Source organism: Eptatretus burgeri, chromosome 17, assembly GCF_056783735.1.
Source record: "Eptatretus burgeri isolate ZD-2024b chromosome 17, Ebu_testis_v1, whole genome shotgun sequence".
Lineage (NCBI taxonomy): Eukaryota > Metazoa > Chordata > Myxini > Myxiniformes > Myxinidae > Eptatretus > Eptatretus burgeri.
Genome location: NC_140977.1, coordinates 36,780,219 through 36,792,815, shown reverse-complemented (window position 1 = coordinate 36,792,815; position 12,597 = coordinate 36,780,219). Strand labels below are relative to the sequence as shown.

The following is a 12,597-nucleotide window of genomic DNA, read 5'->3' as shown; positions in this document are numbered from 1 at the left end:
TGCAGCAAGTACTATAGAAATATGGAACGGTAATTTCATGTTGGCCTGTTCAGCATTCCCTTCTGAGCACTTACAGCTTGTTCATGATGCATTGGATTGCAGATTCAAATCTCATGCACTGTCAGCTACTGTCCATGCAATTAATGTAAAAGTACATCGAATCCCTTTTAACGTCCCTGTTCTACATTAGATACATGTACAAGATTTTTCATGAGTCACGTTCTTCACACTTTGAGATCCACAAACTTTAGCTTACTGTAACAAAGTACGCACCTCAGTTCCATGTTCCAGAGGGACATCACCATATACCATTTAAGGTACCATACTGCATACTCTGTTCCAGAGGACCGGTGCTGCCAAAGCAGTTTCTTGGCAAGAGTTATTGCCTTCCATTCCTTCCCAGTAGGAGTTGGAGGACGAATTTCGAATTTGTTCATGATGCTGCGAACAGCTCGCCTACTCTTCGTGAAGCACACAGGGGATCTTTAACGTCCACCAACTAATTCCGATGGATGGAACGCCTAGTTTAACGTCCATCCCAGGGATGGCACACACATTGATGAATCACCCTGCCTGTGAAAAACCGGGATGACAGTTTATAGCTGGGTCGGGATTCAAATCCAGGTGAGAAAGCTTAGAGGTGAGTGTGCGTACCACGAGGCCATCTTGCGCAAGCCCTAGGTGTATCACAGTACACTGTGCAGGATGGCTACAATTCCGGATGCTGTAAAATGTGTAATAAAGTGAAAGAGTACTGCAAATTTATGTGCTATAACTTGTAGAACCCTTGTGTTTTTAGCTGATTTGAAAAAAAGGCAATGTCACAATTTTTACAAGGGGTGACAAGACATTATGACCACCCTGTAGATATTTGTAGTGAAGAAGGTGTACGACAGACTAGATACCCCAATTTATGACCAAATGTAAAGACAAAAACGATGATAGCATATCCTTTACTTTACTGTAAGATTTACCATGGTGAGCAGTAAGCACTATGTTCTCCAGTCGACGTGGTTTTACCCCGGTATGTAGGTATTAAAGTACCGTCCTGTTTTTCTTATGGGTTTGTACCAAGAAAACATCACGCCCTTATAAAGGTATATCAAATGGAATTTTTCACAACTCGAGCCAGGATTATTAAACATTTCATAAAAGCACAACGTTGGTCGAACATACCTCACACAGACAGATGTAGATGTAATGCAGTTGGGAATACAAAGAGACAGAGGATCTGGAATGAGGATGGACGTTTACCGTTCAGAGCGTGATGACTGATTTTTCAAGAGATTTGGCAGCGTCTCGATCTAGCAAAAGAAATGTGAGATTTCCAGTCGACCCTTTAGTAAAACTAGTATATCCTTTGGTTTTGTTCCTGAAATATGGCCATGTGACCCTCAGAAGAGCAAGCTGTCCCGTGGTTATTGTTCCATGGTAACTGTAGCGACGTGCGCACCTGAGGACCCATTAAGACAAGCCTGGGCACAGAATGCCCAATGCAAATCTGCATTAGATGTGAAGCCACCACCCCTTTCATGTTGGCACACTTGGATCCTTCCATTTTTTATGGATGGTATGTGGAGGAAGGGACAAGCCATTGGCGAGGCTATTGAATGTTCTTATATGGTGGGTGGTGGTACTACCACAGGGTCGGCTCGTAAAAACCAAACCACCACCATTGGTTGGCATTCAGAGTTTTCCTTCTCCTCTAAAGGCAGCCACAGTTATTGAGCCCCACCTCGTGTTGACAATTGGCACAAACTTTTAAAAATTCGATATCCTAGAATAAACTTCACATTACTCGGCTGTTTAATGGATGTACTGTAAACGACAACTTCAAAAGACTTGCCATGACATCTTAACCGCGACACCTACTCAACCATCACACGGGGGAATGAGTGGTGAAAAACAAATGGGGCGTTTGGTTGATTAACTGCAATGTGATAACGTCTATTGAGCAAACATAATTTCTACAAATGTTCAAGTTTTTTTCAAAAAGAAAATTGTCAACATTCAGAAAAAAAGTCTTCATATTCATTTTACGACATTTTTAGTCTTTTGACTGAAGATAAATCACTTTTATTGAATTATTATTCTTTAATAAAAGGTTATGCCTGATGTTGGCTTCATGGTTACGGTGGTGGGCTTGGGATCCTCAGATCCTGAGTTCAAATCCTGTTCAGCTGTTGAATTAATACCAGGTGGGGTTGACTCTGCCTGTCATCCTGAGGTCGGCAAAATGACTGCCAGCTTGCTGGTATTCCTGTGTCAGATTGGTGACCCGTCCAGGATTGTGTCCAATAGCCAAGGAGACTGCTGAGGCAGCACCAACGCTCTGTACAGAGTATGGTCCCGATGGATGAATGGATTGAAAGGTTGGCCACAGACTCCTGTCACTGGACGTGATATAGTTTCGTGAATGAGACTGAGGGGGTCTCATGGTGTCCTGATATATCAGGTCAAAGTAGCAGGCAATGTATTATTGCGAATTCGTGCCCGCCGGCGTGCGATCGGCCGCTCGACTCGAATGGCGGCCGCCTCGCCCACCGGAATGGACAATTCTGTCGTGACCCTCTTGGACCAACGCCGGGAGCTAGTCATGGGTGGGGGTTTAACCTCACCACGATGGTGCCAATTGCCCACCTGTGCAGGATAGGGTCGCTCGCCAAATTCGATCTACCTAAGTACCTGCGCGAATGGTCGACCGGGCGATCGCACCTCGCCGCAGGTCGACTCCGGACACGAACCGCTTGGGCGGCCCGTTCCGTGCTATCGGGATAACCGAGCGGTGTTATCGCTGACCTGGATGGTTCAGATTAATTACCGGGCGTATTAAGCCCACTATGAACCCTTTACGTGAAGCAGGATGGAGGGTCAATAAAGAAAAGACGAAGCGAAACGGGAAAACAGTTCACACAATGCACATTTATTACGCGACACACGGAAAGCACACATATACAGCCAAACAGTCAAAATGCACATATAGCAGTTAAAACAAAAGAAACAATGACACAGAGTTACTACCGACTACACGCACACACGGCAACACTTATACAGTTCTACTTTACAGACTGCGCCAACACATATTCACTCAAAAGCAAAGGAAAGAAGCCACCCTCATAGACAAGGGGGCAGACGGGCCTGTAGGCCAATATGTGCGCGTGACCTGAAGGAGCGGCCAGGCCCGCGAGACCGGGGGGGGGGTCCTACCCGCGTCCTCGTGACGCGTTGGCGGACGAGCCGCAGATGTGGCCGCGTGGCTGTGCCCCGACTCCGTGCTCCTTGGCGGGTTTCGTTGGCACGACGTTTGGAGTGGGGTGGGAACGGGGCCCCCTTTTTGCACTATCTCAGTGCGGGGGAAAGGGGGAATTGTTGATGCCCTGGGGGAGGAGAATGGCTGGCTGGCTTGGGTCCCGCGACGAGCGATCTCACACCGTGACCTCGTCGCCGACCGCCGTCCTTCTCGCCTCGGACCCGAGCTCCTTTGCCTCTTCCCGCAACTCTCAGCCGACTGCAGAACCCAACTCGCTGCCACACCGATGACACGACTCACTCTGCCCTGCCGACACACTGCTACTGCCACACTCTGCTACTGCCACACTCTGCCCTGCCGACACACACAGCTACTGCCACACTCTGCCCTGCCGACACACACTGCTACTGCTACACTCTGCCACGATTCGCCTTGCGCTCGCCGTTTTATAGGCCGGCAGGAGAAAACGATATGCAAATATCCGGATCAGGATGACCTCGGGGGTGGAGCTATGCTCGCCAATTGGACAGAGGAAAGTGGGCGTGTAGCGTTTGTGATCTGAGTTTTCCTCGGAAAGGCCGCTATTTGCACTCGCGGCTCAGTGCGTATCGCTGAACGAGCCCAAGACAGCCCGACGCTCAGTGTTCACAGGTGGTGCGGGAATGGCCGTAGAAGGAGAGAGGTGAGGGTGTTGGAGGGTTTTCGGTGGTGGTTTGATGGTTACGGTGCCGTTTGGGAATGACGGTGATGCGATGTTTGCGGGATTGAGTTGTGAAGGTAAAGGTCGTGGCTGTTGGCGTTGTTGTAGTTGGTGACGATGGCTGGCGTGGTGGTGAAGGTGGTTGTTGTGTGATGGCGGTTGAGACGTGGTTGGTTAAAAATAAAGATAGAACAGAAAAACGGCTATCTCAAAGCGTCGCAGCCCGAATGAATCACATATTCCCTCTAGACAATGGGTTTGGGGCTAACTCCACATGTACTTAGAGATATCTCACCTACGGGCCCTTCATGGTATAATGCGAATTTCCACAGCCGTAACAGTATATACAGGTCAATAGATGGAAATGGGCAGGATGATCAGAGCCAGATTTAGGGAAGGACCAACGGCACATTTGTCCAAGTCCAAACTCCAGGGGGCCCACAAAAAACATACGATTCATTAATTTATTTATAAAGCTAGTATCTCGGCGATGCATGACGTCATCACCAGATGCTGAAGGAAGAGAGTACTCAGCTTTTACTCCATTTGTTTTCTTGTTTGTTTGTTTGTTTGTTTTTGTTTGTCCAGGCGATATCTCTCTCAGCCATCCTCTGATCCAGGAAGCTGAAATTTGGGACACAAGTGAAGATGTGTTTTTGGCAAAATAAGTGTTTTTCATTTTTTTTGATTAATTAATTAATTGCTTCATTACATAATTATTATCGATTTATTAATTACTTATTTATTTTATTTCTCATCCTGGCAATATCTCAGGCACCTTTTAAGATAGGAAGCTGATATTTGGACACGACAGTGAACATAAAGGCCATAAAGGGTATTTTTGATTTATTGATGAATCAAATAATTATTTAATTTTTCGATTAATTACTTCATTTTCAAAAAGTTACAGATTCGGATGAAACAGTGGTGGTTTCGGTATGCTGTAAGACAATTGATTAAGAAATTTATTATTTTACGATTATTATCGATTTATCTTAATTATGCAATGAATCAATTAATCAATCAATTATTGCACACCGCTCTCTCCAAATTCCGACTCCATGTGCTGCAAGGAGGGATGTGGCGCGCTGGAGGATTGTTATTTATTTATTTGGCATGGAGGCTGTATACTTTGAATGTATCATGACTCGTTTATTCTCTTGTTGACTCAGAGTTAACAGAGGCAGGGAAGTGGTATATGGGGGTCACATCTGCTATGTAAGGCTTGCAATTCGACTTTCCCCATCCAGTTTTTGATAAATTTGTGTTCACGTTCAGTCAAAATCACTTTACCAATTCGATATATCACTTTATTAAGCTCCAACTGATAATTACCTCCACTCACCGAAGGTGGACGGAGGTTATGTTTTCACCCCCATCTGTTTGTTTGTGAACAAAATATCTCAAAACGTTGTGGACGGATTTGGACGAAGCTTGGTGAGCAGGTTGTATATGTAAGAAGGAAGAATTGATTCGATTTTGGTGAATATCCGAATCCAGATCTGGATCCGAGAATTTTTAAAGTGATTTTTCACCATTGAGATGATAGGGCTAAAACGACATATATAGCACGATATCTGAAAAAGTTATGCACGGATTCGGACGAAACTTCAGGGGTGAGTTGGTTAGTTGACAAGAACAAGTTGGTTAAATTTTAGTTCAGGTCCGAATCCAGATCCGGCCCATCAGTTGGATACAAAAGGTAAACTAATCAACTTGGTAGAGGAATGCGCAACCACCGAGTGCCCTTGTAGTTTTAAAACATTTTTACTTTTAATTAACATGCTGTTTTTTTATATGTATATAATTCAGTAATATGTATATAATTTAGTATAATTTTCAGTATAATGTATAATATGTAATATGTATATAATTCAGTAATATGTATATAATTTAGTATAATTTTCAGTATAATGTATTATATGTAATATGTATATAATTCAGTATAATTTTCAGTATAATGTATAATATGTAATATGTATATAATTCAGTATAATTTTCAGTATAATGTATAATATGTAATATGTATATAATTCAGTATAATTTTCAGTATAATGTATAATATGTAATATGTATGTGATTCAGTATAATTTTCAGTATAATGTATAATATGTAATATGTATATAATTCAGTAATATGTATATAATTCAGTATAATGTATATAATTACCTTCGCATTCTGCGAAAGGTTATGTTTTGGTCGGCGTGTATTTATTTATTTATTTATTTATTTATTTACTTACTTACTTACTTACTTACTTACTTACTTACTTACTTACTTATTTATTTATTTATTTGTAATATTGTGATTCGTATAACTCAAAAAGTATTAAACCGAATTGCATGAAATTTGGTGGGATGATTGGTTATTAGCCAGGAAGCATTCGATTAGATTTTGGGATCATTCGGGTCAAAGGTCAAGGTCAAAATCGTCTTTTTACGATAACACGGTCAATTTTTATTCAATTTGCATGCAACTAACGCCAAAATGTTCAGAATTCAACGCCTCATTTTGTGATATGCAATATGATACAATGACGCCCATATTCTTGTTAGCGGTTAGGGGTCAAAGGTCAGGGGGTCACGACCTTGAAAAATATGCGGTTTTTGTCATAACGCGGTCAATTCTTGTCCGCTTTACATGAACCCAGCACCAAAATGTTCAGAATTTAATGCCCAATCTTGTGACACAATGACGTCATAACACGTCACCGGTTGGGGTAAAATGTCGGGGGGGGGGGGGTCACGCCCTTGAAAAATATGCGGTTTTCGGCATAACTCAGTCAATTCTTATTCAATTTGCATGAAACCAGCATCAAACGAGATTACCTTCTCTTGTTGAAACGTTGTATTCACCGAGCTTGCGAGTGAAGACTCGCCAAAACGACGTGAGTTGATTGTTGTTTAGTCCGTAGCCCCCGAAAGTCAGGGGGGGGTCATGACATTATAGATATGTGGTTTGTGTCATAAGACCATTCATATGAAACCAGTTCCCCACACTCATACCAAGAACAAAAAAAGTAGTGGCGGCGAAGGTTTGCGCTCTGTGAGTGCCCGTTCTAGTTCATATATGTTTCAGTATAATTTTAATTCAGTGAAATGTTTATAGATCAATACACAGTAACGCTCTATAAAAAAAATAAAAATTTATCTTTCCACTGTATTTCAAGGTTGGTGGTAGGGGGAGCGAAAGAGGCCTCGACGACTCGAATGTCCCAGGGGCAGCAAAACTTAAATCCATCTCTGAGTCGTATTGCTTGTTTCTTCCTTTAACTCCAAGGGAAATTTTAAGGTACAAGAGAAAAGCTGTTCCAATCGAATTTATGTTGTATGCCCGAACCTTGCACCGACACGTCTATTCATTAACGGCGAGGACTATTATCTTGTCCGGTGTATGATGGCCATGGCGAGGTAGTTCGCGTATGTGTCGAGGTGAAATAATTCCTCGTCTCTCTCTATCTCCGACGATTGCAAGGGTCAGCGTACATGATGCACAGCTCTTTACTCCAACGTCGTCATTATTCTTTAAATATTACAGCAGACAGGTTTTTTTTTTTCTTTCCAGGAAGAACGCGCGCAAACGAAAGGGCCAAACGGCCTTTTATCCCGTCTCTGTGGGCAATTCCTCCTGCGACGCCGCCAGAGGGTGCTATGGACGTGTCTGGTGTCCACTCGAAGTGTCAAAGCGGAAGAGAAGAGGTTTCTGTGAACGAGTTCCCTGAAGAGTGGAGACGGTGACGAGTGCCAGGTACGGAGCGGTTCGTTCAATGTTTCTCATCTCGATCAACGTGTTTTCGTGCGTCGTGTTGCTCGCCCCTCTCCCTGCTCACCGTTCTGAGCCTCGTCTGCAAGCAGCAATGAACGGAATTCCACGGCCACACCCGTTCCACCGAACTCACCTCGACTTGCATTCAAACCCTCTCTTCACCCGCACTGATCTCTGTAACTCGGCACCGTCACGCCGTGTGATTTACCTCACCGTGTCCACTTCGAATTATTTAACTCTTCACACCCGCACACACCGTACACGGCGTTCTGTATTATTTTGGAAGTGAAAGTCCGTCTGGGTATGTTCCTTGTCCAAATTTTTATTTATTTAATAATTATCGACTTTTTTTTTTTAACTGTGATTAACGTCTAACATCGTCGGAGTGTGATATTTCGCGACGTCTTGAGTGGAATCGCATTTTAAAGCTGTTGCGCTGTTATCCGAATCCTAACTTCAATACACCGCCTAGGACCTAGAAAACGGAAAAAGGAAGAAATGGCATTTTTGTATCCAAATAAATATTATCGAGACGCTGTACGTTCGTGATTTATTTCTTGTAAGTTCTGACTTGGACAGAGGAAGAAAAAAAAAAAACTAGTGGTAGAGATTCAGGAAGGGTGGAACGAAAGAAGCTGCCGGATGAAGACAGGGGTGTGGCGTTGTGGTGGAATGGGCGGAGAATAAGCGGAGCGGAAGGGGGTGTGGCCAGTTGTACGAGAGGCGGGGTTTGCTCTTGTTGTCCCCGCCCACCGGAAGTGGACGGACGTTCTGCTTTTTCACCCTCGTCTGTTTTATTTGTGAGCAGGACGTCTCAAAAAGTTTTATGGACGGATTCTGATGAAATTTGGTGGTTGGATTGGGTGTGAGATGAGGACGAAGTGATTCGATTTTTGGTGAAGATCCGTTTCTGGATCCAGATACTATTTTTGTTTTTTTTGAAAGTGAAATCAAAATAAAATCAATTACTGCAGTCATCCCAATAAGGAAGCCAGGCATATAAACCACACACACACACACACACACACACACACACACACACACACACACACACACACACACACACACACACACACACACACACACACACACACACACACACACACACACACACGCGCACACCACCATTGAGAGGCCAACAACGATATATAATAGCACGATATTTCAAAAAGTTGTTGACAGATTTGGGCGAAACTTGGTGAACAGGTTGGGTGTGTGATAACTGATAAAGATGACTTAATTCGATTTTGCTGAAGATCTGGATCCATGTGGACGTAGTGCTCTACTAAGTACCCTTCTAGTTTAACTTTGCCAGGCTGGTTACAGTTTGATTAAAATTATATATATATATATATACTAGCGATGCACGTGATAGCAGTAAAACATAGCTGGTAGCAGACCACAGACCGTACACGGGGAATGACAAAAATACACATTGTGCAAAATGCAAGTGGTACTATGGAACGCCAAGACTTCCCAAACATTGTCGGCATGTCCGCTAAGTGCCACAGCAATTTCATAGGGATCGTGTGACGGCGAGCCGAGTTTTTAGTGTGCAAGCTTGGTATTATAATAGAGATTAAAAAAAAAGAGGACAAAGCTTCGACTGTATATCCAACAGAACGTGGACTGGAAAACCCATACCTTGTTATCCTCTGTGAGTTCAGTGTTAAAGGATCCAGATCTCATGCTCGCGATACATTGTACAATTTCATTGCACGCTCTGGAGCACATCGCCAACACGACTCATGTGGTGACGTGTACCACCCGGAGGAGTCATGATATCCCATTGCCACTTAACATTAATCTACCCAGCATATGACGGCAAACATTAATATGTACAATATTATTAAATATATAATGTCACATTATTAAATAGAAAATCGTATGAGCCGCAAAATAAGTTAAATAAATTACATTAGATTTACTATGGATTATTTTTTTCCAATGGTAGCCCCATTGTTAGTTCGTTGCCTTTTTTGATTTTTTTTTTTTTAACCCTCTGTCACCTCACTCTTATTTGAGGCTTGCTTGTGTATGGAAAAGCATTGTATAAATGGACCATGTCATCTTGTTATATAACATCACCTGACTTAAAATGTAGATAAGACAATAGAAAAATGACCATTGGCTTGCATATGGAATTCTATCATTGTTTACTGTTAAATTTTGGTTCTAAAATTATCTTAGGGTCATGAACAATCTTGTACATGTATCACATGCAGGCCAAGAGGATTACAAGATACCAGTGTGCTTTTATTTGTATTGGCACATGAGAAGTCGATTTAGCATGAAACCCCAACATTGTCGGCTATAATTGCCCATTTGGGAAAACCAAACGGTTTCTCCCAACTCTATTTATTTGGAAGAGATCTTTATTTATTGAAATGATTATCCCATGGTCTGTTTTCATCGATAGCTTCAGACAGCGTCACATCGTCACCCCCAGGAACCAGGGACGCCAAGAATCAGGTACGTCAAGAGCCAGGTACTGAGCAGAACCAGCAGGAACTGTCCAACCGTCACCAACGGTCAGGAGCTGTAACCAATGGTCAGGAGCTGTAAGGAACCATTAGGAGCTATCACCAACTCTCAGGAAAGCGGTCCTCCCGTCCTTTTTATAGGCGACCAGTGTGAGCGGAGCCTCAAGCAGCCTTCAGCCAAATCCAGCTTGCCTATTGGCACATAGCTGCATGTGATCTCCAACCATCGATCCTCGCGATCATTCTTTCTTCACCATCAAGCGAGATGCAACTCCCAATTAACACAGGCCTGGCTTACGACGCCATGTTTGGGTCACTGGATGAACACGGGAAAGCACCCATTTGCCGGAATAACTGAGTGAAAACGTGAAGCTTTCACAAAACGTCATCGGGTAATTACCGCCTCATTGTTCAGCCTGACACGAACAAGAGCCAGTTCGTGTTAATAGATCTGCTGAACCGGGTGTCAAACGTCGATGGGAAAAGGTGGATGTCAAACGTCAATGAAAGAGAGGTGGGTGTTGAACGTCAATGGAAAAAGGTGGATGCCTGGAGTAAACGATCCACAGCCATGTCTGACCGTCAAAATGAACCTTCCAGGAAAAACCCGCGGTGTGTTTAATCAAATGTCCTGTATGTCCAAAGTGTCTTGATTAACAAAATGATATGTGGAAATATATCGTCTATTTACAAGCCAATGTGTCTTCATGGAAGGGGGTAGAATGAGTCTCCGTTGGGCTAACGGCTATCTCTGGCGTGCATGAATGGTGAATATCGCTCATGCGGAAATTAATACTGACGAAAAATCATACGTCATGAACGTGCTGTAAAGAGGAAAAGGTTATCCCATAAGAAAGACAGGGGATCTGTTCTATACCCTTCTTCAATGCATCAGAGTCAGAATCCTACCAGACAAGGGGATGGGTCTATTCTGAACATGCATTAATGGAAATAACTGTCTGAGGACCTGGATGTTGTGTGCATTTGTCAGATCGATTATGAAATTCATCGGAGCTAGGATAATATATATGTATATATATATGTATATGTATATATATATATATATATATATATATATATATATATATATATATATATATATATATATATATATATATATATATATATCATGGTGCTTGGAAGTTTGATGAAGGTGTTTTGCGTTCTACAGTGTCCAAATTTAAATAAAGGTTTAAAGGCGAATAAATGAATTAATTCTGGGTTTTACCGCCATTTTACCCAGTGTCTATTACAACACCCTGTCTAACACATTACATTTGTTATTCGTGCCTGTTGTTTGCATCCATTATGACATCCTTAAAAATAGTAAGTCTCCTGTTTGGAATAATTTTCAATTTTGTTTGGCTGCCACGTAGGTAGAGAGTAAAAAATATTATCTCGCTTCTCTGTGCATGTGCGATTGGGGCGAATGCAATTGAGATGAATGATTACATGTTATGTAATCCAAAGTACAGTAAAATGAAAGATTTGTCATCCAAGTCGTGTTCAAATTATCACATTTTATTTAAATAAGTTGTTCCTCGATCATAAACTGATAAGCTACACGGTCGGCCGATCAGACATGAATCAATTGGTTAAACTCGCTTTTCGCTTCGCGTGCGTGGGGTAAAAATGTTGTTGGTTGCCTAAAAGCAAGCGTCAGATTTTGTGATATTTGTTTGTTGAGGTACCTGATGATTTTCAAGCATGTTTTCAATGCGCCAGTGGTAATCGTTTTTCATGTTTTGCTGTCTGTTTATTCTCCATTCAGTCACAATGCCACTGACCCTGCGGCTCGTGGAGCCAGTTCACCCATGTCGACGAGCAGTTCCACATGGAATCACCGCCGAGCTGGAGTGCATCATGAACTGTGCTCTGGCTGGAATAATCCGCCAGATTGGCTCGTTGGGTAATGTTGTGGAGTATTGTTTGTTGTTTCATTTGTCTTTGGTTTTTGTGAGTTTTTTTGGGGGATAGGAAATTCTGGACATTCTGGTGGTGATGATGATAAAAGACATGAAGGGAAATATATTTGAGGATATGTTTCAAATTGCAGCTTTTGGGGACATATTGGGTTTAATGATCAATTGCGGCCTGATTAGTGTTCAATGAAATCACACTTCAAATATAGTGAATGAATAAATATGAGTTCCTTTGCAATAACCTTTGATGCAAGAGGAAGCCATTAGGCCCATCAAACCTGTGCAATATTTGTAATTTTAAAGTCTTTGGTGTGACTCTGCTCGGGTCAGGTTCAGACTGCTGACCTTCCAGACTCGGAGTGCGCGCTTTAACTGTTACATCACCGAGTCTGGTTCCCAGCTTAAACACTGACGCTGCGTTAACATTGGGCCAACATCATTTTGTCTATTGTCCTAATGCTTCCATGTCACGTGGCT

General features: G+C 42.5%; 2 protein-coding genes across 8 annotated transcripts in view; one reads left to right on the top strand and one right to left on the bottom strand.

Annotated features, from left to right (window-relative positions):
• CAPSL (calcyphosine like) overlaps nucleotides 1-8,011 on the bottom strand; it is a 34,481-nt gene extending 26,470 nt beyond the window's left edge. Inside the window, exon 1 of one of the 6 annotated variants that reach the window (XM_085860873.1) lies at nucleotides 7,924-8,011. The gene's annotated coding sequence lies outside the window, so the exon portion shown is untranslated. Of the gene's footprint in view, nucleotides 1-1,176; nucleotides 2,022-6,778; nucleotides 7,494-7,779 lie in introns of those variants that run through there. The other 5 variants (XM_085860872.1, XM_085860871.1, XM_085860874.1 and 2 more) reach the window with 5 other exon arrangements.
• LOC147009764 (actin-binding protein WASF3-like) overlaps nucleotides 7,545-12,597 on the top strand; it is a 37,106-nt gene continuing 32,053 nt past the window's right edge. The window contains exons 1-2 of one of the 2 annotated variants that reach the window (XM_085860817.1): nucleotides 7,545-7,697; nucleotides 11,970-12,107. In XM_085860817.1, the coding sequence (XP_085716943.1) occupies nucleotides 11,975-12,107 (133 nt within the window). In that variant the 5' untranslated portion in view covers nucleotides 7,545-7,697; nucleotides 11,970-11,974. The remainder of the gene's footprint in view (nucleotides 7,698-11,969; nucleotides 12,108-12,597) is intronic. The other variant, XM_085860818.1, reaches the window with a different exon arrangement.